At 51.5% G+C, this 27,174-nt stretch overlaps 1 protein-coding gene across 8 annotated transcripts in view; it reads right to left on the minus strand.

The window, feature by feature from the left end:
• The window catches only part of PHF20 (PHD finger protein 20), a 74,304-nt gene that overhangs the window by 44,779 nt on the left and 2,351 nt on the right, over window positions 1-27,174 (minus strand). For 6 of the 8 annotated variants that reach the window (XM_068167318.1, XM_068167317.1, XM_068167316.1 and 3 more), the window contains exons 2-9: window positions 25,549-25,596; window positions 22,243-22,297; window positions 20,536-20,664; window positions 16,439-16,553; window positions 8,484-8,655; window positions 8,202-8,286; window positions 7,450-7,529; window positions 73-454 (exon numbers count right to left, since the gene is read on the minus strand). In XM_068167318.1, coding sequence (XP_068023419.1) covers window positions 73-454; window positions 7,450-7,529; window positions 8,202-8,286; window positions 8,484-8,655; window positions 16,439-16,521 — 802 coding nt within the window. In that variant the 5' untranslated portion in view covers window positions 16,522-16,553; window positions 20,536-20,664; window positions 22,243-22,297; window positions 25,549-25,596. The remainder of the gene's footprint in view (window positions 1-72; window positions 455-7,449; window positions 7,530-8,201; window positions 8,287-8,483; window positions 8,656-16,438; window positions 16,554-20,535; window positions 20,665-22,242; window positions 22,298-25,548; window positions 25,597-27,174) is intronic. The other 2 variants (XM_068167312.1, XM_068167313.1) reach the window with 2 other exon arrangements.

The raw sequence follows: 27,174 nt of genomic DNA on the forward strand, positions 1-27,174 counted from the left end.
ACAAGTTCACCCCTTGGGCTATGAGAGCAGGAGACTGCCCCTGCTCCGGGTTGTGCTGGCTCAGCCCCGTACCCGTTGGTGTCACTGGCGGTCTCCCACGCTTCCGTTTAGCTTCTTTTGTGCTTTCCTGGGGACTCTTCACCTTGTCATTTTCAGGCTTCTTCTCAATTTCTGTATCTACTGAATATTCCATATCATTCTCTGATATATTCTCTTTATCTTCTTTTCCATTCTTGGACAGATTCTTCTCGCAGACCTTGCCCTTTTCCGAGATGACTACCAGTTTGCCTTCTTTATCAGGCTGCTTGACTCTCCTCTCAGGCTTTAATGTCTTTTCATCCTTGTCTTTCTTTGCATTACCTGTCTTCCTCTGCTCTTTAAATCTCTCCTGCTTTTCAGGAGATGATGGAATTTCATTACCTCTCTCCTTCGGCTTCGCATTCCCCACACCGTTCTAGAAGGAAGAGAAGGGCAGATGAAAACTGGGCCCCTGCCTCTGCATGCAGCCCTGCAGCTCTGTCCAGCTTCCCAAAGGACAAAAACATCCTACTGCAACCCACAGACTAAAACTTGGAGGCACCTGAGCTGGTCAAGGACCTATGCAGCTTCAAGAGCACAGTGCACCACACCCACTCCCTCACAGCCCAGTGAGGCGTTTGCTGTCCCTTCACTCTCAACCACAGGTCAGGTCCCTACCAGCCCACACAGGACACTGAGGAAAAAGAGCAGGAGTCAGGAGCACAAAGAGGGAAAAACACACAAATCAACTGGATGCAAGAATTGTTCTCCTTCCACCACAGCATCTCACTGCAGGCAGGGCAGCACTGAGCGTGTCACTCCCACTGCTACTGAACCTGCTCAGTAAAGAGCTAGGTGAGGACACTGCCATCAGCAGCCTCCCCAGGAGCCCTGCGACAGGCACTGCACACACTGCAGTCTGAGAGCAAAACCCCACAGGCTTTTTCCTCCTGGCCAACAGGCTGCTGCTGATCTCACATTCTCATAGCTCTGTCAACACCAAACCTCAAAGGGGTCTCTGCTACTCCATGTCCCTTGTGTTTTTTGGTCAAGACCCACATCAACACCAGCAGGGACAGATGCTGACAGTGGATTTTTCCCTTTCCAGCCATCCTGGCTGCAGGCTGCACCAGGACTTCTCTGCAGTGACAAAGAGAAACCTTCTAACTTTGTGCCTGGATCAGTAATTTATATTTGGTCATGAGGCAGCACTACCTTTAGTTGGACAAACTTCCCTCTTCTTGCTGCCTGATCACTCGAAGCATTAAAGATCACCTGCGCTACTTTCCAGCCACAGCTCTGCAAGGCACAACCAGCTGAAAGTCTGAGGGAGGATCAGAGGACAAGAAAGGCCAAATGCCTCCTGGTGCTTCTTTGGATACAGAAAGTGAAGTTGATCTCAGTTATACAGAACTCTGACATGAAGACTCTGCTTGCTCTGCAGCTTGCCTCTTCCCAGCCCAGCTGTCCTGTCTGCAGCTGGCTCACACCAACTGGCACTTCAACCACTGCCACTCTGCAGGCTACTGACCCAGGAAATACTCCAGATGCAGCAATATGGTTGAGGCACAACCTGCCCCACCCTCCACGGTACTGTTTTAACAATTCTCAGCACAGAGGGGAGTGGAAAACAAGCACAAATGAAACAAGCATTCCTTTAAAGAAGGCAGAGGAAGGGCCATGGAGAAGGCCAAAGTGCTCCATGATTTTGTTTTCCTCAGTCTTCACCACTAACTGCTCCAGCCACACCACCCATGTCTCCATGGCACAATGAAGAACCAGCCACCACAAGACCAGGTTCCAGACCATCTATGAGCCTGAAGGAGCACAGGGTCATGGGAGCTGATGAGATGCACCCACAGGTCTGGAGGGCATAAAGGGTACTGGAGGGTAGGTAAAGTGGCATCAAATGTGAGGGGTAATGGCAGTGGGGTGAAGGTTCTGTGGACTGTGACAGGGGAACCTTCCCCCCTCTTTGGGAAACCATGGAACCACAGACAACTCAGTCCCACCTCTGTGTCCAGGGAGCCTATCCTGCTGGAAACTGCTAGGACACACAGAAGGAAAAGGTTGGTGACAGCCAACACAGCTTCACTAAGAGTAAATCCTGCCTGTTCCATTCAATAGCCTCCTGTGACAGGGTTACAGCACTGGCAGACAAGGGAACAGCAACTGATGCCATCTACCCAGACCTGGGCAAAGCCTGTGACACTGCCCTGCACAACATCCTGGAGAGAGATGGAGTTGGTGGATGGATCACTCAGTGGCTAAAGGACTGGCTGGGTGGTCAAAGAGCTGTGGTCACCAACTAAACATCCACTGAAGACCATCAATGAGTGGAGCTCCTCAGTGGGCAGCACTGGGACCAGCACTAATTCACATCTTTGCTGTCAGTGGGGACAGCAGAGTGCACTCTTAGAGCGAGTCTGCCGACAGCACCACGATGAGCAGCAGCCGACACAGCTGAGGGATGGGAGGCACCTGACAGGCCTGAGAGGTGGCTCCATGCAAGCCTCAGGAGGTTCAAGAAGTTCAAGGTCCTGCATCTGGGTCAGGGCAACCCCCAGTATCAACTCAGGCTGGGAGATGAAGGGATTGAGAGCAGCCCTGCAGAGAAGGGCTTGGGGGTACTGGTGGGTGAAAAACTGAACATGAGCCAGCAATGGGCACCTGTGGCCCAGAAAGCCTAAGGCAAGACTAAAGGAGAAGGTTTCAGCATTACAGAAACTGGACATGGTTCCAATGTCTTATGTTCCAGTGCTGTGTTTTACCTGTCATTCACTGTGTTCACTGACAGCAGCAATTTCTCATCAGTTTAGGCCCATGCAGAGCACCCTGCTGAGCACCACTGAGCTGTAAGAAGAGCTCAGTCACTCCAGCTGCTTGGGAGAGTTGTGCTCTGAGCTGTGCTTCACCTCTGCTTCTGACCTGGAGAAGGGCTTGCCACAAAAGCCTCTCCTCATTGCTGCCAAGCACAAACACAGGCTGGGCAGCCCTGAGGAGGAGGACTTGGGGGCCTTGGTTGATGAGGAGCTCACCAGGAGCTGGCAAAGTGCATCTGCAGCCCAGAAAGCAGCCACATGCTGGGCTGCACCCTCAGCAGCGTGGCCAGCAGGACGAGGGGATTCTGCCCCTCTGCTCTGGTGAGGCCCCACCTGCAGTGCTGTCTCCAGCTCCAGAACCCCCAACATCAAAAGCAGATGGAGCTTTGGAGTGGGTCCAGAGGAGGCTGTGAAGAGGATCAGGAGTAACAGGACGGAGATTGGAGTCAATCCAGCTGACAATGTGATCGAGTATTGTTCCTTTATTGCTCCAGCATTGCAGGCCTGTGGTGTGAGTAGAGCAGGGTAAAGCAAAGCATAGGAGAAGGGAAAGGAAAGGCAGAAGTGCCTAGCAAGGGAACTTCTGCAGCTTACATAAACTCAGAGTGCCTTGTTGGCATGGCTTCATTGGTTCCTGAGAGTGGCCACACATCTGCTGTTACAGGTTATTGGTCACACTACTGATGTCACCTGAGGCTGCTGATGCAGGTGCATGTCCTGTTGTCCCAAGATAACTCTCCATGTTTATAGCTACCAGTGCCCTGCTTTAGTTCCATGCTGCAGGCACAGCACTGTTTTGCTGCACTGCTGGCTGGCTCTGCACTTCTGCTGAGCATGGCCTACCCCCATGGCAGGCTCTAGGCCTGCACTGCCAGGTTGCTCACCCTGCTCCTCGCTGGCATTGCCACACAGGAGGCTGGAGAACCTCTCCTGTAAGGACAGGCTGAGGGAGTTGGGGTAGTTTGACCTGGAGAAGAGAAGGCTCCAGGGAGACCTCCTTGTGACCTTTCAGTACTTCAAGGGGGCTGTGACCGTTTGAGGCGGTGCCTCTAACAAAGGGATACCATGGCCCAACGTTTGCAAACGAAAGACAGATCTAAACTAACGTCATTGGTGGAGAGGCAGAAGCACTGCCTTAAGTTTGATTCCCAGTGGGACTAGTCTCAGTCTTGCTTTCTCCCTTTGCAGCTCACAGCTTTCTGGGCCCTTGGCCAGGCTTGACCTTGAAGCAGATAAAGCGTGAGGCCTCTTCTAACATTCTAACACACAACTGCTTTTTAATTAACAGTTTCTCTTTTTTCTCTCTTCCTAACCCTCTTTTGGGGAAAGGGGGAGAGAAGGGGGAGCAGGGGTGGGGACCCCCTTAGTAGAGGAGGGAACTCTCATTCCTGTGTGACTTTGTTGTGTATTTCTGTATATATTGTAGATACTGTAAGTTCTGTATGTATTTCCCTGTGTTCCCTAAACTGCTTTGTAAATACACAGCACACCCTCCTTTGCTAATCCGGCTCTGCTTTTTTTTTCCTTTCAATTTTCTTCCCTCTACTCACAGGGGGGGAAAGGGCCTGGCCTTTCCCCCAACCCTATGACAGGGGCCTACAGGAAAGCTGGGGAGGGCCTCTTGCTCAGAGTGCAGTGACAGGATGAGGGGTGACAGTTTCAAACAGAGAGGGGAGATTTAGATTGGAAGCAAGGAAGAAAGTCTTTGCTGTGAGGGTGCTGAGACACTGGAACAGGCTGTCCAGAGAAGTTGTGAACATCCCACACGTGGAATGCCAGGCTGGATGAGGCCTTGAGCAGGCTGGGCTGGTGGGAGATGTCCCTGCTCATGGCAAGGGGGTTGAAGTGAGATGATCTTGTGTCCCTTCCAGCCCAAAGTATGCTGCCTTTGCTGTATGTCTCATGAAAATAGCTGGGCAAAGGGGAAGAAAATATTTCACCTTCTGAGGTGTCTGAGAAGCACTTTTGAGAGGCATAAATCTGCCTTCTGCAGATTCATTAAATGCCACAGCTATGGGAGGAGCTCCAGTGGGAACTCAAAACATGAAACCTCAAGAAACAGCCTCAGACATTGTTTCATCAGTTGTGCTGCTCACAGACCCATTCATTTGTATCAGGTATGCAGTGCTGAACGCACAGGAACCACCTTCAGCAAGGTGTTCTTGAGCAGCTGGACCAAAACCACAGTGAGCTGAACTCCCTCTGGATGTTACCCAACTCTCCACAGCAGCCTGTCCTTGCACAAGCCTGTGCACACTGCAAGTGGTTAGCATGCTGCTGTCACTCACCCAGGGACAGCGCTCAGTGTCCTGCAGAAACACACCCCCAGCCTCCACTGCTCCCCTCAGGCAGCAGCTGCTTTGGAGGCCAGCGTCCATCTTCACAGCTCCAGTTTCTCCTGCAGGAGAACAGGAGCAGGACACTTGCCCTCCACTGCCACCATGCTGCTACATGAGTGCTGGGCCTGAATCCACACCTCAAGAACCCCAACTCACAGCCAAACCTTGAGCTCTTCAGTGCTTTGATTTTGGGGCTCTCTTTGTGTTTTGGTTTTCTTTTCTGATTTCCCTCTGCTGCAGCTCCCTGAGCTCCCCAGCAAAGTCTCTGGGGGTTCTCTGGGGATTTCTTTATTCCTTGAGGCAGAATGAAGTGTCCCAGCAGAACTCCTCTTGGGTTAACAGAAATCTTCCCAGCCAGTGCTTGAATGGAGAGGAGAACTTACACAAAACCCACCCAAAGCTACACAGAAACATGCAACTGCCTAAAGGAGAGACAAAATATTTTGCCTCTCTTATGGAGAACACTCAACAGATTGATAGAATGGTTTGTGTTGGGCAGGACCTTAAAGCTCATCCAGGTCCAACCCCCTACCACCTCCCACCAGCACAGGTTGCTCAAGGTCTCATCCAGCCTGGCCTTGAACACCTTTGGGGAGGAGACAGCCATAACCTCTGCTAGTGTCTCACCACCTTCACTCTCAAGAATTTCTTCCTCTTCTCCAGTCTCAACCTCCCCTCTCCCAGTTCAAAGCCACTGTCCCCCATCCTGTCACTCCCAGCTCTCCTGGATCCCTTCAGGTAGTGGATGGCTGCTCTAAGTCTTCCTGGAGCCTTTTATTCTCCAGGCCAAACAGCCTAACCCCTCAGCCTCCCACAGGGGAGGTTCTGCAGCCCTCTGATTATCTTCATGGCCTCCTCTGTAGGACCACGTTCCTTATCGATCAGCTTCATGTATTTAGAGTTCTATCTGGTATAAGTTTTACTCATGGTGATGAAAGACTTTCTCAGCTAGTTCCTTTGTGAGTATTTGTCACCCCTCAGCCAGGCACAGCCACAGCCAGCTGAAAGCTGTCACAAGCACTTTCTGGCAAATCTGAGTCTTCCTCTTAGACTGCAGATGGCCAGAGCAGGACAGCTCTAAGGAATGCTGTGCCTCTCACCAGCAGCCTCAGACTCAAACAGTACCTCTTGGAATCTCTATTTAATGCTTGTGCTGAAGAGATGGATTCCATTTCTTTGCTCAAAGTTCCAGACAACTAAAAGCAGAAGGTTACCCAGGGAGGCTGTGGATGCCCCATTCCTGGAGGCTGGATGAGGCCTTGAGCAATGTGGTCTAGTGGAAGGTGTCCCTGCCCACTACAGGGGGGGTTGAAACCAGATGATCTTTTAAGTCCCTTCCAACCCAAAGCATTCTGTGAATCTATGAGTACAAACACAGCCTACAGCCACCACACAAACATGTGGCCAGATCTCAAATTCTGCAGCAGGCACCTCAGAAATTTTAACCAAGTTGCACAGGCCCAGAATTTGTCAGTCTGCTCTGCAGGAGTGCCTGCACAGGGAAACTGAAGCAAGAAGCAGTACCATGTCCATCTCATCCCCAGCAAAAAACAAATTCTTCTAGGAGTTTGGCTTACTACTGCCTTCCAGCAAGAGCTACAGACTAAAGCCACAGCACTGAGCAGCTGGAGAGTCTGGAGAACAACCAAACCACAGAAGCAGAACACGGATTAGTAGAAAAGATCATCCTCCCAAAGCTCTGAGGGGAAAGATTGCTAGATGGCTTCCCTAAAAGCCTGAAGACAATCCAGGGGGTACTTTGGGACAGAAGTTTCTGTCCCCTTCAGAGTCCCCACCCTTTGATTTTTGAGAAGCATGTATCTAAACTAATCCCAACCAAGTGAAACAACCCAAGCCTGTTCCCATCCCCTACCACCAGCTTTACTCTGCACATTCTGCACCTTAGGAGACTCAGGATTTCTTTAGTTCCAGAGAGACATTCACAGTGTCATCAAGGTTGGAAGAGACCTCAAAGATTATCAAGTCCAACCTGTCACCACAGACCTCTCCCTGGAGCCTTTTCCTCTGCAGGCTAAAGAGCCCCAACTGCCTCAGCCTGTCCCCACAGGGGAGGTTCATCCCAGCACGAACCCAAGAACTCTGCAAACTACCCCAAGGAGATCAGTACAACCTTCTCCTTTGCACAGCTCTGGTTTCAGATGCATGTTAACAACAGAGATGGTTTGTTCACTTCACATTTTAATTCATTACATCTAGCCACCCGAACTGTGCCTTTGAGCTGGCACCAGCAGCACAAACACAATACTCACCTGATCTTTGGAAAAAGCTTTGACATGAATGTTTTTGACAGTCTGGACTACACCATCATAAAATTTCACAGTGTATGTACCTAAAATTGGAAAATAAAGCAAGAAGAGTTTAAAGACCAGAAGTTACCTAACAGTTTTTGCTAACAGCTCCAACACTCTAGCTCCTTATTTAGCTTTCTAAAAGCTGCCTCATCTGTGTTAGAAACTTCAACAGCAGAGGTCTTGCCACAGGCCAGGTAAGGGAGAAGGGCAAGTTACCAGAAATAGCCATGGCAAGCATAAAGGTGCAAGAGCAGCTGAGAGTTGCTCTCTTCACAAAACCCAACATGCTTGTGGTGGAATACTCCACATGGACTTTTTCTTCTTGACCTTACAACATATCCTCAACCTAAAGCAAGCACGGCATGAGAACAAATCCCTCACACTTCCTTTCTGATGTTCAAAGCATTTTTGCAGCTCTGACACTACATTTGCAGTGGCTACGTGCAGCTCCTAACAATAAGCTTCAGAAGAAACACATCTTCCCAAACATATGCTGAAAGGAATTGCTGAGTGGATACCCCAGCAGAAAGCTCTCATCTTGGGAAAGGGGTAAGAGGTTAGCTTCAAACATTAGAGGCAGACTAAGACACAGAACTGACAAGAGAAGTTTTCACAGTTGTCTTCTGTCTCTGTGCTAAAGAAAGCAAAGCTGGAATACAACCAGAGCTGTGCTCCTGCCAAGTAAGAGAAAAGCAGAAGCGAGGCCTTACCATCTTTGTTAACAGCAGTAACTTTGGCTGGGTAGAAGCGACAGTCAGACCAGCAAGCCAGCACCTGGTCATTGATGTGAAATCCCTGCAAGACAGCAGGTCAGAGAGTCACTGAAACATGCAGCTTCATTAACACATCACAGTGATTCCTTCTCCAGTATTTACATGAACAAAAAACTTACACAGGAGGCAACACAGCAACACTGAAGCATTGTAATGGTCATGACTTGCACAAATGCACATGAAACTGTTCCATACTCCAGTGTCCTCATTTCTACTTACTGCACAACCTTCTTCCTCATGCAGTCCTTCCTTTCTTAACTGTATTTTCTCTAAGGGACGCAAGTAAGGACTGTCCCAGCAAAACCATTCATCGTATCTATGGTTCCAGCGCTTGAAATGGATAAGCACTTTCCCTTCTTCATAGTCAATCTCCTCAATGTGAGCTGGGTACCTGGTCAAGAGGCAGATTACAACATTTCAATTAAGAGTAAGGTGAACTGTCTCAGACACTTAGCTACAGTACAAAACATGACACAAATGGAGCCTTCTGCACCATCAAAAGCAAAGTGTCTGCAGCTCTGCTTGTTCAGGTTTGATGGCGAGTCAAGGAACTATACCAAACAACCTTCAGTACTGCATGAGCTTGGTGTTACTTTATCTATCACTTGTGTAAGCAATAGAGAGGCTACAAAATGGCTAAGAGCTCAGCACAGGATGAACAGGAAAGCAAACACTGGCTCTTGGTCTGTGGTGGAAAAAAATAATGAAGAGAACTGGAGAGCAAGGAGGCAAACAAAGCTTCCCCAGAGCTCAGTTTCACACACTGACAGAATTGAGAGATCAGCTCCCTCTTGGCAAGAGGAGCTCCTGGAGGCCATCAACAGGCATTACCTTCCCTGTGTAACAGCAAAAGTCTAGCAGGCACACTGAGCCTGAGAGAAGGTTCGTGCTCTTAGAGTTAAATTTCATCTGCAATGTCCTGGATCTTTTAACTAACAAAGTCTCAGTGTGGTAGGGTCAAATCAACTCCTTTCTGAGCAGGAGGCCCTTACAAACTGTGCATTTCTTTAATTGCATTGGTAATTTTTAACCTCAGTATTTCAGAATCGCTCTCCCAGCTGAAGAGAGCATCACAAGCACTGATGTTTTCCCCTCCACAGTAACAGTGCCAGGAGGAAAATGTTCATTTGGCAGTGTTTTCAGTTCTTTGTGGATAAAAGACAAGGCCCCAATGAATTCTTAAAGAAAAGGATAAGGAGAAAGCAAAACCCAAAACCATAAGGACTCTTCACCCGATAAATCACACTTAAAAAGACAGAACAAGTGGCAGAAAGAAAGCAAGGATCAAAAAGATCAAGCTAAAACAATGCCCAGAGAAGTCAGGATTCAGATGGAAATGCAGCAGACTACAACCCTCCGGATGAACACAAAAGCTAACCACGACTGAAGCCCTTCAGCAGGTCTCAGACACACCCAGCCAGGACTTGCTCTGAAAGAGCTGCACTGCAGCCACAGCCCAAGGCCCTGCCACCTGCCTCAAGCTAGGAAAGAAATCACTTCCTTGGTGTGACAGAGTGCTTTGCATATGGAGGTGACTCCAAGCACTGTGCTGCACAGGTTCCCAGAGAGGAGCTTTCAGTCCTTCCAGCTGTGTTAGTTTATCCTTGGCTGTCACAGCAACTGCCTAGCACCAGGGACAGGTAACGGCAAAAAGCAGTACCCAGTGCCCTACAAAATGCAACAAAGCAGGGGGAGGAATTCCCAGATCCCTTCCACAAGAGACTAGCCAGAAGGACATGCTCTAGCATCACCTGCACCTGTCCCACCTCACCTTTGAAGACTCCCTCATGGGAAAGAGTTGCTGCCTTATGAAGACACCTGACAGAGAGACCAGAGTTCAGCCTGCTTGAGAGCCAGCGTGGGTGAACTGCAGCTCTCAGCAAGCTCCTAGACCATCTACCACCAGCTCTGAACACAGCTTCTCTTTCTGAAGCAAACTTACGCTCAGTGCTCTTGACTGGAGAAGTGAACAGTTGTGTTAGACCTATCCAAACGCTTGGAGAGATCCCTCCCTCACATCACCACCTCCCTTCCAGACACAAAACACACTGCTGGCGACTATGAAATAAAGAGCCAAGGCTCACAGGCTCTCAACAGCTCTGACCGCTGCTCCCTACCAGCGCAGGCTCCCCTCCTCCAACATTTGGAGCCCAGCCCTCAAAGGCTGTAGCAAGCATGCCACATCAGGAGGTGCAGGTCCTCACACACCTTGACAGGAAAGGAGTAATGCAGAACATCAATACAGCTGCACCAAAAAGCCTGCCGGTGCGCTGCCCGAAGAGCCCGCGAGCGCGCCACCCCAAAAGGCCCGCCACCAAAGAGCCCGCGAGCGCGCCACCCCAAAAGGCCCGCCACCAAAGAGCCCATGGGTGCGTGGCCCCAAAAGGCCCACGACCAAAGAGCCCGCGGGCGCGCCGCCCCAAAAGGCCCGCCACCACAGAGCCCACGAGCGCGCGGCCCCAAAAGACGCCCGCGACCAAAGAGCCCACGAGCGCGCCGCCCCAAAAGACGCCCGCGACCAAAGAGCCCACGAGCGCGCTGCCCCAAAAGGCCCGCAAGCGCGCCACCCCAAAAGGCCCGCAACCAAGAGCCTGCAAGCGCGCCGCCCCAAAAACAGCCCGCCACCAAAGAGCCCGCAAGCGCGCCGCCCCAAAGGGCCCGCCACCAAAGAGCCCGCAAGCGCGCCGCCCCAAAGGGCCCGCGACCAAAGGGCCCGCAAGCGCGCCGCCCCAAAAGGCCCGCCACCAAAGAGCCCGCGAGCGAGCCGCCCCAAAAGGCCCGCCACCAAAGAGCCCACGGGTGCGCGGCCCCAAAAGGCCCGCCACCACAGAGCCCGCGAGCGCGCCGCCCCAAAAGACGCCCGCGACCAAAGAGCCCGCGAGCGCGCCGCCCCAAAAGACGCCCGCGACCAAAGAGCCCGCGAGCGCGCCGCCCCAAAAGGCCCGCCACCAAAGAGCCTGCGAGCGAGCCGCCCCAAAAGGCCTGCGACCAAAGAGCCCGCGAGCGCGCCGCCCCAACAGGCCCGCCACCAAAGAGCCCACGAGCGCGCCGCCCCAACAGGCCCGCCACCAAAGAGCCCGCGAGCGTGCCGCCCTAAAAGACGCCCGCCACCAAAGAGCCCACGAGCGCGCCGCCCCAAAAGGCCCGCCACCGAAGAGCCCGCGAGCGAGCCGCCCCAAAAGGCCCGCCACCAAAGAGCCCGCGAGCAAGCCGCCCCAAAAGGCCCACGACCAAAGGGCCCACGGGCACGCCGCCCCAACAGGCCCGCCACCAAAGAGCCCGCGGGCGCGCCACCCCAAAAGGCCCGCCACCACAGAGCCCGTGAGCGCGCCGCCCCAAAAGACGCCCGCGACCACAGAGCCCGCGAGCGCTCCGCCCCAAAAGGCCCGCGACCAAAGAGCCCGCGAGCGCTCCGCCCCAAAGGGCCCGCGACCAAAGAGCCCGCAAGCGCGCCGCCCCAAAAGGCCCACCACCAAAGAGCCCGCGAGCGCGCCGCCCCAAAAGGCCCGCCACCAAAGAGCCCGCGAGCGAGCCGCCCCAACAGGCCCGCCACCAAAGAGCCCGCGGGCGCGCCGCCCCAACAGGCCCGCCACCACAGAGCCCGCGAGCGCGCCGCCCCAAAAGACGCCCGCGACCACAGAGCCCGCGAGCGCTCCGCCCCAAAAGGCCCGCCACCAAAGAGCCCGCAAGCGCGCCGCCCCAAAAGGCCCACCACCAAAGAGCCCGCGAGCGCGCCGCCCCAAAAGGCCCGCCACCAAAGAGCCCGCGAGCGAGCCGCCCCAAAAGGCCCACGACCAAAGGGCCCACGGGCGCGCCGCCCCAACAGGCCCGCCACCAAAGAGCCCACGAGCGCGCCGCCCCAACAGGCCCGCCACCACAGAGCCTGCGAGCGCGCCGCCCCAAAAGACGCCCGCGACCACAGAGCCCGCGAGCGCTCCGCCCCAAAGGGCCCGCGACCAAAGAGCCCGCGAGCGCTCCGCCCCAAAGGGCCCGCCACCAAAGAGCCCGCAAGCGCGCCGCCCCAAAAGGCCCACCACCAAAGAGCCCGCGAGCGCGCCGCCCCAAAAGGCCCGCCACCAAAGAGCCCGCGAGCGAGCCGCCCCAACAGGCCCGCCACCAAAGAGCCCGCGGGCGCGCCGCCCCAACAGGCCCGCCACCACAGAGCCCGCGAGCGCGCCGCCCCAAAAGACGCCCGCGACCACAGAGCCCGCGAGCGCTCCGCCCCAAAAGGCCCGCCACCAAAGAGCCCGCAAGCGCGCCGCCCCAAAAGGCCCACCACCAAAGAGCCCGCGAGCGCGCCGCCCCAAAAGGCCCGCCACCAAAGAGCCCGCGAGCGAGCCGCCCCAACAGGCCCGCCACCAAAGAGCCCGCGGGCGCGCCGCCCCAACAGGCCCGCCACCACAGAGCCCGCGAGCGCGCCGCCCCAAAAGACGCCCGCGACCACAGAGCCCGCGAGCGCTCCGCCCCAAAAGGCCCGCCACCAAAGAGCCCGCAAGCGCGCCGCCCCAAAAGGCCCACCACCAAAGAGCCCGCGAGCGCGCCGCCCCAAAAGGCCCGCCACCAAAGAGCCCGCGAGCGAGCCGCCCCAACAGGTCCGCCACCAAAGAGCCCGCGGGCGCGCCGCCCCAACAGGCCCGCCACCACAGAGCCCGCGAGCGCGCCGCCCCAAAAGACGCCCGCGACCACAGAGCCCGCGAGCGCGCCGCCCCAAAAGGCCCGCGACCAAAGAGCCCGCAAGCGCGCCGCCCCAAAAGGCCCACCACCAAAGAGCCCGCGAGCGCGCCGCCCCAAAAGGCCCGCCACCAAAGAGCCCGCGAGCGAGCCGCCCCAAAAGGCCCACGACCAAAGGGCCCACGGGCGCGCCGCCCCAACAGGCCCGCCACCAAAGAGCCCGCGGGCGCGCCGCCCCAAAAGGCCCGCCACCACAGAGCCTGCGAGCGCGCCGCCCCAAAAGACGCCCGCGACCACAGAGCCCGCGAGCGCTCCGCCCCAAAGGGCCCGCGACCAAAGAGCCCGCGAGCGCGCCGCCCCGAAAGGCCCGCCACCAAAGAGCCCGCGAGCGAGCCGCCCCAAAAGACCCGCGACCAAGAGCCTGCGAGCGCGCCGCCCCAAAGGGCCTGCCAGCGTGCCCCCCCAAAAAAGGCCCACGACCAGAGAGCCCATGGGCACGCTGCCCCAAAGAGCCCGCGAACAGGCCAAGGGCAACTTAAAAGCAATTCACATTTATTATTTCAAAACCCCTTAAATCCACAAACCCCTCCAAAAAGAAGAAAAAAAAAAAAAGCCTATTCAAATGAAAACACCAAAACCCCAGCAAGGAGCCACCAAACTGCTGAATGATACACAGAGCTGAAGCCTGGCTAAGGCCTTCAAAGGAGTACAACCACCACTGGGGATGGTCCAACACATCCTCCCCCAAACCACAAAGGATGCACCCAGCATCCTCCATGGGCCATCAAGACTGCCAATTGATCCGGGGGAAGAAATCCTCACCTGGTAGTAATGTTTTAGCTGACACACCATGAAAACCAAGCTGAAATCAACCAACCTTTTGCACTACACTGGGAGGTCACAACAAGCAGCTTTCCAGCTCAGTTCAGAAGGAATGATGAGCTTGTATCTTTCAAGGCCTCATACCTGGGCTAAACAGCAAGGGAAAATCTCCACGGTGCCCAGCCTGCTGGCACTGATTTTAGTAAGAATCCAAGCAAAAATCAAAAGCTCAGAGAGGAGTTAGCAATAACCGAGACAAGAGCAGCCTGAAGTTGTTACAGCACAGCAAATGGGTTTCCTGCAGACACAAGTGTAAAACCATCCTGCTCTGGGAGGAGCTAAATCACTGGAAACTCAGAGTGCTGACTGAAGAAGTTCCCATCCCTCAGTCCCAAACTAGTTAATTTCCCTCCTCATCTCCTATGCACCAAAACTGAACTGCTGTGAACTCACTCCATCTAGGAGGGCCATACCAGTACTTATCTTTCCTAAGAGCTCTGAAGATGCAAAATTCAACTTGCATTTTGGCAAGGAGCAGACTCTGCAGTGCCTCCTCTTCTGGCATACACCAGTGGTTGTCCTCTTCAGTAGGGCTGCCACGACATGCAAACAACCTGCAAATCCTGAACTACCATTTCAGGGAGCAAGCTACTGCCACACAAGGCAGGTAAATGGGGCTCCAAGATGAAATCTTTTCCTACACACTATTGCTACTGGAGGAGCAGTCCTCACCCAGGAACTGACTGGTGTGTTTGGTACCAAGCACACAAATCAAGGCCAGCCCCCTGACCAAACCAGAGCTTCTGCCCCATTTAAGTGCCAGCACAGTACCAAAGCACACGCAGGAAAAGCTTAGACCTCTGAAGGGACAGCCCTGGCAAAAGCAGCAACAACAAAGTTCTGTGTCCATGTAAATGGAGCATGCAGGAACCACCCAGTGATCCTGTTCACTCAGCAGCAGGTCAAAGGAGCAGAGGGAAAACAAGTCTGCTACCCACTACAGCTCCAAAGCTGGGGAGCTGGCAGCCTGGCACCACTGATCCTGCCAAGAGAAACTAAGACTACTCCTCTTCCACATTTTGGTTCCAAACTCCAAGAATGGAAACAGATGCAGATCACCAGTCAAGGAAACAGGGACTTTATGAGAGAGGTTTCAAAAGCTTTGCAAGCAAAATAACCTCCCAAAACCAACTAAGTTGTGAGACAAAGAGTTGCAAGACACTGCGCATAAGACAGTGGTTTTGCAAAACCAAAAAGCATGGCTTGGCCCTGGCCATGCAGCACATTCAAAACTCAGACTGAGGCAAGGGATCTGCGCAATTATTGGTGTGGGATTCCCCCCACCCCAAGTCATCCCACTTCAGAGCTGTGCACACCCATGCTTTGAGGCGCTGCTCTCATCCAGACACACCAGCAATGGGACAGCCATGGACATGAGTTGTTAGCCTCATTCAAACACCATCTTCACTAACTGCATCTTTAGGAAGCCTTCATTACAGAGAGCTCAGGAAATCTCCTGTGTGGAGGTGTGAGTTTTCTGCACCATAAGCAAAGCACAAGAACACAAAAGACGCCTGCAGCCTCAGCCCAACCCCCTACCTGCACACCTCATGGTTACAGAGGAAAGTCAACAAAACATGCAGCTGTGATTTCCTCTCTGCCTATCCTCTCCATAAGCAGCCATGCTCACTCGTTCCCACAGCTCCAGTCACCTTGTGTCTGGGAAGCAGAGAAACACTCTGCACGCAATGAGATGTTTTGGAATGAGTCCCTTGTGTCTAAGGCAATGCTCCATCCTTCTGGGACATCCAGATGGCTCTCAGCACTTCTGCATGCTTAACCTGCTGGCAGCTTCCAGAGCCTAAAGCATGAATCTCTCTAACCCACAGAGACTTTGAAATGAAAGTCAACTCAGGCTAACTTCAGGAGATAGGAGACATCTTACAGAGCTGGCAAGACCAAATTCATTGCTCTATTTAAGCAGTCTTTGACTCCAGCAATTTTCATTGCATGCTTTGTTCACTGAGCATCATTAAATGCCAGATTTTTAAGGTGACTTCCTAAAACAGACAGAGTTGGAAGGCTCAAAGTTAGCCCAAGCAGCTTTGAGGCCCTCTTCCCCCTTCCTCTTGCAGTGATTGGTCAAGAGAAGTGTTCTTCCTTACAACTAACACCTGCACAACAGGCTCCAGAGCAGACTTCTTAGCATGGAATGTGTTTCTGCACCCAGTCCTTGAGTTCTATAACCTGACCACTATCAAATGAGCCCAGACCATAACCGTTTCTATCAGACCTGGAAGCCTAAGATCTCACAACAGCAATGCACAGGAGGTAGTGAGGAACCACCCTGGGTACTCCACACTCCAAAGAACGTCTCTCTCCATAACGTCTGTTCTGCGGGCTGCGCATAGCACAGAACCTGAAGCGTCAGTCTGGAGGTCCAGGGGCTGAAGTCCCACCAGATGCACCAGCAGTCCTACTGCTCAGACACAGCACCAGCAAGATTCTTTTCAAGGACCAGCACAAGACATCAGCACCTAGGGCCCATTACCACCACCTTCTACACGTTATCTACTTTCCTACAAACCAACGACCAGGACTCTAAATACTGTAAGGATACAAAATATTTAAGATAGTAAAGACTTAAAGTGAATAGAATATGAATGGTTTTAAAAAAATACCAGTTTTTTAATCTGTCACGGGCTTCCAACTGGGCTCCCACCTCAAAGTTGATCCCTCTTCTATTCGGAGGATGTTTTGTCATTTTGTAATAGCAACACTGCTGATTTTAGTCCCCTGAAAAATGCAATTAAATAGCAATCACTAATCAAGACATACACAAAATAAGCTTATGCACCACAATCCCCAACAGCTGGATGTTCAGAGACTTCTGAAGCTTGGGCCTGCAGAGGGTACAGGGGGCAATGAGCTCTTCAGTGAGGGCTCCCAAGTGACAGCGTGCGGAGCCGTTCACAAAGGCGTTCAAAACGCTTGTACCCGACCGGGAAAGGTTGAAGCTCAACCTTTCTCCACTGGTCCCAGGTCCAGGCCAAACAAAACTCTGCAACCTGCTGTTTAGTCACAGCCCAGACAGGTGTTTTGTAGGAGTCTCTCCCCCCTCCCAGGAATCCAGTAAACAGAAGTGGGCACAATGGAAGGCAGTAACAATCTTCAACAGCCACCTCAGCAGTGAGACGCTCAGGAACACCCTGGCACCTCAGCACTACACATGCAAGAGTTCAAAGTCAGAGAGCTGCAGTTTCTTTAACCCAGTTCAGGAGACTGTCTGTACTGCTTGCATGTTTGTATCACTTGCTTCCCTCTTCCCCACCACCTGACCCAGCAGACAGTCTTCACTGGGACATTTCCAACAAGCAAAGGTTTAACAAATCCGGCCCAGAGAGCTTCTCTCAGGATACCTTTAGCTACTGAGCAGACTTCCCACTGCTGCTCCCCAAACTTCTGTCATTCAATTTCCACTATTACAAGATACAAATTAGGATCATGAGGCTCATGAGATCCAAACATACAATTCAGTTCCATCTGATACCATCTTCCTTACAGCAAGGCTGCACCTTGAAGGTTTAAAGGTGTACAAAATGGATGGAAGCTAAAGGCAAGCAAACGTGCAGCCTCGCACCGCCAGAGCAAGGAGACAAGCACCAACTGAAAGAAGCACTCTGAGTCATGCAAGTCACCACCAGCAATGGCACCAACTGAGCTGCATCTGCACAAGCACTAACATTACTTTAGGAAGAATTACTCTGAGTTCAAGCATGCTTCAGAAATCAAAGACCTTTGGGAAAGTCCTAAAGGCTCTATCACACAGAACAGCAACTCCACCAACACACCTTTCAAACCAGGCCCTTTGCCCAGGGCTGCCATGGAGGCACCTTGAGTATCACAGCCACAGTGCAAAGAAACCTCTCTACCAGAAGGTTATCTGCTGCCTTCCTCCACAGCACTGCTCTCAAACTGATCTCCACTTCCATTGAAGCAGCCTGCAAGACTATGGGAGGAATAAAAAACTAAGTTCTTGCCTGTAAGCTGAAGTCACAGCAGTGACTCACAGCAACTCAGCCACCCAGGGAAGGAGAAACAGCCCAAGTCACTGCTCTAGAGTATTGCTAACGGTGCGTTCACCCACAGGCAGCTGAGCAGAAAGTTTAGAGGAGAGAAGTCCTCTGGGGGAAAAGGTGGGATCACTGCTCTCTCCCCAGAGTTTTCTTCCTTCTCCCCTGCAGCTATGAAACTGCTGGCTTTGGGCTCTCCCTCACACCCTGTGACTGCTCCAGCAGCCTCAACGCTCAACAGGGCTTTGTGTGCAGCTAATTTCAGGAGCAGCTTCCTCAGATACCTCACAGGACACTGCACAGTATCAAGTAATCAACAGAGGAGCTCAACAACTTTACTCTGAACAACACAGCCTTAGATCAAGACTGAAACCACAGGCCAGAGCCTTCACTGGGAGCCAGCACACAGCTCTTCACTAACAAGGCCATGTCGAGAGTTCAGTGCTCAAAGCAAGCACTGAACACAGGACCTTGCCCCTGCTTCCAGACTGTTTCAGCCTCTGTCCTCTCCTGCAAGGACTACCTAAGAACCCCTACAGCAAACAGCCTGGCAATAAAATCAAGACTCACAGTAAGAGTTATGCCCTGGGAATGAGAACCCTTCATCAGAACATCTCTTGTAAAACTCTCTTCATTAAGAAATTAAATTTGGTACTAACTTCATAACCAAAGTAAGCCATGACCAAGCCTTTCATCTTGGTACCCCCTGGAATCCTGCTGTGAGCTGGCAATGCTTGCAGGCAGCCCAAAGGCATCTGTGTGCTGGGCTGCACCACCACAAGTGTGAGCAGCAGCACAGGGAGAGGATTCTGCTTCTCTGCTCTGCTGAGACCCCACCTGGAGCTCTGGAGTCCCCCAACACAAGGACCTCAAGTTGTTAGAGAGGTTTCAGAGGAGGGAGCAAAGATAATTTGAAAGTTGGAGAACCTCCCCAGTGGGGACAGACTGGGAGAGCTGGAGCTGTTCAGCCTGGAGAAAAGAAGCTTCTGAAGTGACCTCAGAGAAGCCTTCCAGTACCTGAAGGAGCCACAGGAAATCTGGAGAGGGACCTGTGGTGACAGGACAAGGGGCAATAGTTTTAAGCTAGATCAGGGTAGATTTAGACTGGGCATTAGGGAGAAGCTCTTTGCTATTCGAGTGGTGAGACATGGGAACAGGTTGCTCACAGAAGTTGTGGTTGGCCCTTGCCTGGAAATGATTAAGAGCAGGCTGGATGAGGCTTTAAGAACCTGGCCTAGTGGGAGGTGTCCCTGCCTGTGGCAGGGGGTTGGAACTGGATGATCCTTGGGGTCCCTTTCAACCCAAACCATTCTATGAATCCTTGAATCCATATTTCTCAAGTGCTCAAGATCACAAAGACAATTAAATCAAGAGGTAGCTATTAGGCCTCCCTCCAGGCTCTTCTCCAGAACTTCTTATTCCACCTATGAGGATTAGGCCCATTGCAGGAACAAATACTTCAAGACTTAGACAGGACATTCTAAATCTACATCACTGGAAGTACACAATTCTGTTGTTTCCGAGGGAGAGCCTTTTCCTCCCCATAAAAGTCATGATGATGTCAGCCAGGTTTTAAAGACCTTTCAACTATTCAGATACTTGCAGGTACCAAGCAGGAAGCACATTTACACTAGGCAGTGCAGAGCAGAATTCACTCCCACAGGCCTTGCTACGCAGATGTGGCCATTCTTATTCTCTTGCTCTGTCAGTGCTTAGCCCCAGGCCTGGCACATCAGTGAATTCCAGTGGAGTTCCTCTGGAAACTGGACAAATCTTGCACATTATCATGCAGACAAAACCCAAACAGTTGTGGTAAGTTCTCCTTTCCACTAGTAACAGCCTCTAGTCTGTTACCTCTGGAAACTGCAGAATTACTGCAGCCTTTCTCAAAGCCTCACCTCCCTTTGCAAACTCTTTTCCAAACCACTGGCAGTCCCTACTACCACACCAAAACCCCTGCCCCTACAGCAGGCCCATTTCCAAACTTGGTCCTGTGTCAATTCAGGTCAGAAGAAAGGCAAATCACTGCCACAGCTCAGTCTCTTATCTCCTCCATTCTTTAGTGCTGGACCACTTCTCGGCCAGACCCAGGGCTTTCCCTCCCATTTTATCAGAGCACTACAGAGGCAAAAAAGAGGAACTCCACAAAAAGCTGCAGTTCTCCAACTTGATCAAGGGGCATGGCAAACTTTGGCAGTTGGCACAAATCTAATGTTCAGTGCAAAGCAGCAGAAGTTCTGTCCTGGACGGTGAGCCTGCTGTGGGGCTTCCTACAGCACCGGTGGGTGCTTCAGGACGCTCCCAGCAAAACCAGGAAGTAAAAGCAACTAGCAAGAGACTGTCCTGTGTTCACTGGAGATGCAGCCCAGGTGTAACTGCACTGGGACACTGGAGACAGCCCCAAGATTTGAGCTGCAGCTCCTCACCAAGCAACAAGAGGCAAGCTTGGTTCAGCTCCTTTGCATACAGCAGCCGAGCAGCTCCTGCACCAGCCCATGACTCCACAGCCTAAGCTGACTCTGCCGGTCACTCCAGCACCAGTGTTCCAAACAGTGTTGAAGCTCTCAAGGACTAAGTCCAAGCACATTTTGCACATCAGGCTTTTATTACTCTGCAACAGTTAGTTTTGACCTTTACTTATCCCCTTTGTGCACATGATAGCCAGCCTGGCATCTTCATCTGCGGCAGGAGGATGGAAGCCTCACCCAGCTCACCCCCTACAACATGCACGCCCCCAGCGGCAAGGGTCAGTCCAGAGCAGGCCGCGGTCCCCACCACAACGGGAAGCCCTCGCCAGTGGATGAGCACAGCCATGCTGTGCTGAAAGCACACACCTGCAGACAAGAAAAAGGCAATGGCCAGGTCAGACTGCACCACAGCTCTTACAGACACCTTCACATGACAACCCCCACGGCAGCTCAGCGAGGCTCAGCACCAGGCTCACAAACAGTTAAGCACCACTGCTACAGACTGCTTTGGCATCGACCTGGGAAGCTGATCACAAGAGACTTTTATTACCTGAAGACAAACCCAATTCTGCCTATACCAGGTTTTGCCCACGACAGCCTTGCTGCCATGCAGTGTGCCTGACCGTTACTCTACACATAAAGCCCAGAGCTGTTACATCATTAACCCAAACCCAGCTCTGTGCCAGCTATTCACCTAAGGATCCCCAGGCTCCTGCCTCGTGTTTTGGTGAAGGACACCATTCCACAACATAAGGAAGAAGCTTCAGGACACACAAAACAGTTTCAGAAGATACCCTTAACAATGGTATCTCAAAATACAGTGCCCCAGATCTTCAGTCAAGTGTTTGGTTTTCTTAATGCAGCAGGAGCAGAAATAGGGAAGGTTCAAAATGGGCATTAAAGACCACTAGAAACAGCAACAAATTCCAAGGAATGCTACATCACCACCTTTTCCTATCCATAAGACATTCCAAACAAGACACTGGCCTACATGCATTTCTTATTCACACCATGCAGGATCCTGAGGTAGATCTTGCCCAGCTTCCCAGATTCCACCAGCAACTACACAGGCAAGCTGAGTGAGCAACACAACCCTGAAACTCCATCTGGTACAACTTCTGCAACAACACTGCTGCTTTCTCAACACTGAAACCTTCCCTAAGAGTACAAGGCTCAGTATTTCATTTCAGACTCCTATTTTTCCTCTAGGAGTAGACTAACAAAGCTGACACCAGGAAAATTCTACATTTCCTCCCCTCTTTGGGCAGAAACCAAGGCTTGCTCAAAGCGCTCCATGGCAGAAGTGAAAAGGGTCAGCAAACGTGAGCTACCCTCCCCAAATGGAGATCCTCACACCCTCCCTAAGGCTACAGGGCATGGAGAAGGGCATTGTCATCCTCTCAACATTCCATGCATCTGTGCTGTCAATTCAAACTGATGCTGAGACTAGGACAGACGGTGATGGAAGCAGAGTTGTCAAGATGGGCAGCTCAACAGAGCAGGAATCAATGCTTTTCTCTAGCACCACCTATGTGAATTACCAAGTGCAATTAAAGAAATGAACACTCCTTGATGGGCAGAGTTCTCTTCAATCACGTGAACATCTCCCATTTAGCTGTTCTGGTTTTCCCTTCCCCCCCACCCTCTAACACACTGAAGGGAAAAGGCAAACACTCAAAGATGGCACAAGGGAAAAGAACACATTGTGAGAAGTGTGTGTGTCACATGAAATGAAGCCATCTCTTCCTAAATAAAATGCCATTCAAGGGAAAGCTACTTGAACAGAACTGCCATTTTTTTTCCTCCACCTGAAAATGCACAGTCCCTGTTTTAAGAAATGTAGGGATTGAATTCAGAGAAGCATTATCCAAGAACTAAAGCAAAACTTCAAAAGCTTAATGAAACCTACAATGAACAAACCCAGGGGCCCATGGTTATACTCACCAAGAAGAAACTTGCTGCTTATATGGCTGCAAGCATTCCAAAGGCTGCTGTACAACTACAGGCAAGGAAAAACAGAAATCATGTGAATGCTGAGACTCAAAGTAGTCTCGAGTTCAACCCCACAGCCAACAATATCCTAACCATGCAGTAACACCTGTAGAACATCAACTGAATCTGCAAATCATTTAATACAGAGGGTCAGGCAGGCTACTGTGAGCCCAATTAGAGAACCTCATGGACACAGAGACTCCCACTACCCACCCACATGACACTTCTGTGGTTGGTTTATCCTCCAGAAGCCACCAGGCTCATCCTGACTCTGAATTTGGTGCACCAAAGATCTCAGAACAAGCCCATTAGCTGGGCAAGTAACCAGTGCAGCTGCCATCCTCGCATGTCCTCTCCTACGAGGACAGACTGAAGGAGTTGGGGCTGTTCAGTCTGCAGAAGAGAAGGCTCCAAGGTGACCTCATTGTGGCCTTCCAGGATCTGAAGGGGCCTACAGGAAGGCTGGGGAGGGACTGCTCAGGATCTCAGGTAGTGATAGAACTAGGGGGAATGGAATGAAGCTGGAGGTGGGGAGATTCAGGCTAGATGTGAGGAGGAGGTTCTTCACCATGAGAGTGGTGAAACCCTGGAATGGGTTGTCCAGGGAGGTGGTTGGGGCCCTGTCCCTGGGGGTGTTTAAGCCCAGGCTGGATGAGGCTCTGGCCAGCCTGATCTAGTGTGAGGTGTCCCTGCCCATGGCAGGGGGGTTGGAACTAGATGATCCTTGTGGTCCCTTCCAACCCTGAATGAAACTATGAAACTATGTCAGCAGCTCCAAAGCCCAGGTACTGCCTGCAGACTGAAGAACAAGCCAGTGACTGATTCAGTGCACCACATGGGCTAAGCTGCACTTAAAGGACATTCCAGCCTACAGGCAGTTCTCTCTTGTGCTTTGACAACTGACCATTCCAGGTGGACTGACAGCACAGACCATAATGACTTCACCACCTTTTCCAATGGACTGCTAAACAGGAGAACAAGAGTTTCTACTGCTGCTTGTCCTTGGCCCCCTCTATCCTATTTAGGTTTAGTTGATTAGGTGGTGTTGGATGATAGGTTGGACACCGTGATCTTGCAGGTCTCTTCCAACCTGGTCTATTCTATTCTATTCTCCCTTTCTTGTTTTGTTTTCCCTCTGTTTTTCAAGTTGCAGAAACTCTTAACTGCCTTCTCCACCCTTCCCAGCAACAACTATTTGGCAGAGGAGGCTTTTCAATAAGGCTGCAGAACAGTCAAAGACACTTAAAGGCATTCAGTCTGTCCCAAATCTAACACCATCTTTTCCTTCCAGAAGTTTAAGGAGAAGTGACACTGAGGAATGTCCACAGATATCACTGCCTCCTTCCACTGCCCAAACAGTCTGGAACTGAGGACAGAAGATAAACCAAGAAAAATCTCAGTTCTGAAACACCAAGCACTTGAAGCAGTCCATAAACAGCCCCAAGTCTGGGTCAAAGGGTCAAAGTGCCTGAGTGTTCCAGATTTGGAAGTACATCAAAATCCTTTTGCAGAGTGATTCACACAACTGAAGTCATCCTGTCTGATGCAACATCCCATTCCTCCTCCTGCTGCTGGACTTCTGCTGCAGTGTCATGCTGCCCAGCAAACACCAAGTCATCTCTCAGGGCAGGTTATGCTAACAACCAATCACAGCCCTGGGCCAGACAGAAGACTGCAAGAAGCTCAAATCACAAAGATTCTTACTTGAACAGGGGTTTTCAAGATACATCATGGTTACACCAATGCTTCTGGCCTATTTGAAAGTATCTTTGGAACTATTCAGAGACAGGGGGAAAAAAAACACAACAACAAATGCTTCTTGCTTTTAGAAGCTATTCCAACTGCCAGGAAAAAAAAGCAGCCTAATGAATCAGGGGGAAAAAATGCCATGAAACATGTCTTTCATAGCAAAAGCTTCTGGCAGCTTCAGACTCTAGACATGGATATGGATTTAGATCTTAGTTAACAAAGAATACATTTAGTTTGATAGAGATTTTAAGGTGCAAATTATCTATCAGCAAGAACTCTCTCAAGGAAATTAGGAGTTCAAATGTTTAACAACTGAAAGTCCTGCAGGTAGTTCCAGCAAGCTTCTGAGCCAAGCTGTTTCTTACGGCAGCACAAATGCCAAGTGCTCAGCACAGCGGTGTGTGCATCTAGCCACGTGAACAAACCCAAGCCACAACCACCACAGCAAGGCCTCTCCTGTCCACAAAGACATCCTCCTCAGAGGGATAAAAAACTACATCCATCACATGGCAGAGGGGTCTGCCTTTTGGTAACACAAGGAAGCAGCTAGAGGAGCTCCTCCAGAAGTGTCTTCATCCACACAAGACCTCTCCAGACTGCAGAAGTGGCAGAAACAAGCTGCAGCCACCTGAACTGTTCTGAGAAGCCAAACTCAGCCCACAGCCTGGGCACTCCAATGCCATTTGTCCTGTCTTCCTACCTGAACTGAAGCTGCACAAAACCACTTCACAATGCACCCAGTGACTGTCCTCCACAAGACACTGCTGCCTTGCCTGATGGGTACCTATAAGCTCACACTGCCTCTGTGAACTGAAAACCAGGAAGAGAATGGAGCAATTCTCACTGTGATTCTATACTCCTTCAGAAGCAAACCCAAACCCCACAGAATTCCATGGACAAACCTACAGTGAGACTGGACTGTATTTAAACAGCTGGTTTAGGACAGCGCTGCAGCAGCCTAATGCTGAACCTGAACAAGGTGCAGACAGAGTATCTTTGTACCAGAGAGGAAAGGAACCACACATGAGCTCAAAAACTCATGACCATGTCAGCACTGTGCAGACAACAGGCTGCTCAGAACACACCTTTGAGAAACAGTAGGGCTCAAGAACAGGACTTCCCTTTGCCAGATGACTGACAGCAATCACATTCTGCCCATGGTTTTTTAAGTCAGTACAGAAGTTGAAGTGGCTCTGAAGTACTACCACTGACCTCCTTTCTGAAAGCAATGCCTTGGTCTTCAGGAGAAGGCCACATTTGAGAGAGAAATGCAAAACTTCAGTCATGTTGTCAGCAAACTGACCAATGCATGCCTCAGTTTTGACTGCATGTCCTGTGCCCAGCTTGGAGAGTGCTGGGAATGCTCCAGCAGTACACTCTACACTTACAGCACATTGCTGAAGCTAAGGTTTTTCTTGTCAGAGAGCACCAATACAGATTTCAGCCATGAGAGGAAAAATGATGATTGCAAATAGGAGTCAGTAGGAAAACACAGAAGGTATCTCTTACCTGCAGCAGTAACTGGAGAGGCCCTTCTGACTCCCAGAAAAAGTCTACCTGTAAAAACAGACATTAAAAAAAAGGTTGAGAAACCTTTTTCCCAGCTAACTTACAGCCCCTGCTATGCTGGAGGCTGAAATGCCACAGGGCACTGCTCCCAGCCAGTCAGTGTACACTGTTCTGATCCTTCCACAGGGCATTCTCAGGTCCATTCTTCAACTGCTTCCTGACTGGAGAGGACCAGCTATTTTCTCTTCATTTGACTGTCATGAAATCTTGCAAGTGAACTGCCTGGAGTATTGATCATTTCAGCTAACACATGAAATAGATCACCCTTCTGCCACACATCCAGAGGATTGTGACTGCTCTGTTTTGCTACAAGAAGGAAAGAAAGGGGTATACTGCAAGGCTGCTGGTAGAGCTGTGCCCCAGCTCCAGGAGTGGCAGGAAAAACAAAATCAAAGGAAAAAAATACTGAGGAGACAGAGCTTCAAGCTAGGCAAAGGACAGATGCAAGTACCAAGGATCACATCACACTCACATTGCACTGAAGTCTGGGGTCTTTGCAACCTCAGCCACTCTAACAAAAGGCCTTTAAGCCTTCAACCTTAAAACTAAACACCCTAACTCAAACCCTGTCAACCCTGTCTCTGTGCTCCTGATGCAAAGGTCTACACTAAGGATGCTCAGTACTACATCTGGAGCACTCAAGCTGTGCAAGAGAGCTTCCTTACTCAAGCACTCCGGAACAAGGGGACAGTCTCCCTATCCTTGGGAAAGAAGTGCTGACCATAAGCAGCAAAGGCCAGAAGTCCAGTATTTGATCATCTGCAACAAGATGAGGGCAGCTCTTTCATACTCACTTCATACTGAAAAATACATTAAAACAATTCCAAAAGCCCCATCCCACCCTCAGCAGCAGCACTTCCCCTGGGGGCTTCAACACAAGCTGCCTCGAGGTGCAGATGGAGACAGCTCTCTCTTTTAAACCAAGGTCATAAATCTACCTGGAATGGCATTCCTGAAAATCACAAGGCAGCCTGCAGCTGGCTGTACCGGAGCAGGGCTGGCTGAACTCCCTCCAGCGCAGTAAAACCACAGCAGAAGGCATGGCAACAAGCTAGCAAGCCTCAAGAAGAATTGTATTCAACATGCATTGTGTTCTGCCAGGCATCTGCAGTCGGTCCACAGCCATCACACAACCACTCAACCAGGACTACTGAAGGCCAGCGCCTGCATCCCCAAAACGGAACCTGAAAACTCAGTGGTTCCAAAAGGTTGTTTGAAATACACAGGTGCTGCAGCTACTGGCATTCAGACAGCAAGGACACATCAAGAGCTCCAAGACAGACTGAAGGAGTTGGGGCTGTTCAGTCTGCAGAAGAGAAGGCTCCCAGGTGACCTCATTGTGGCCTTCCAGTGTCTGAAGGGGGCTACAGGAAGGCTGGGGAGGGACTGCTCAGGATCTCAGGGAGTGACAGGACTAGGGGGAATGGAATGAAGCTGGAGGTGGGGAGATTCAGGCTAGATGTGAGGAGGAGGTTCTTCCTCATGAGAGTGGTGAAGCCCTGGAATGGGTTGTCCAGGGAGGTGGTCGAGGCCCCGTCCCTGGAGGTGTTTAAGACCAGGCTGAAT

The sequence above is a fragment of the Melanerpes formicivorus genome, unplaced genomic scaffold (assembly GCF_026170545.1).
Source record: "Melanerpes formicivorus ecotype bairdi unplaced genomic scaffold, bMelFor1.0.p_v2 SCAF_115, whole genome shotgun sequence".
Taxonomy (NCBI): Eukaryota; Metazoa; Chordata; class Aves; order Piciformes; family Picidae; genus Melanerpes; species Melanerpes formicivorus.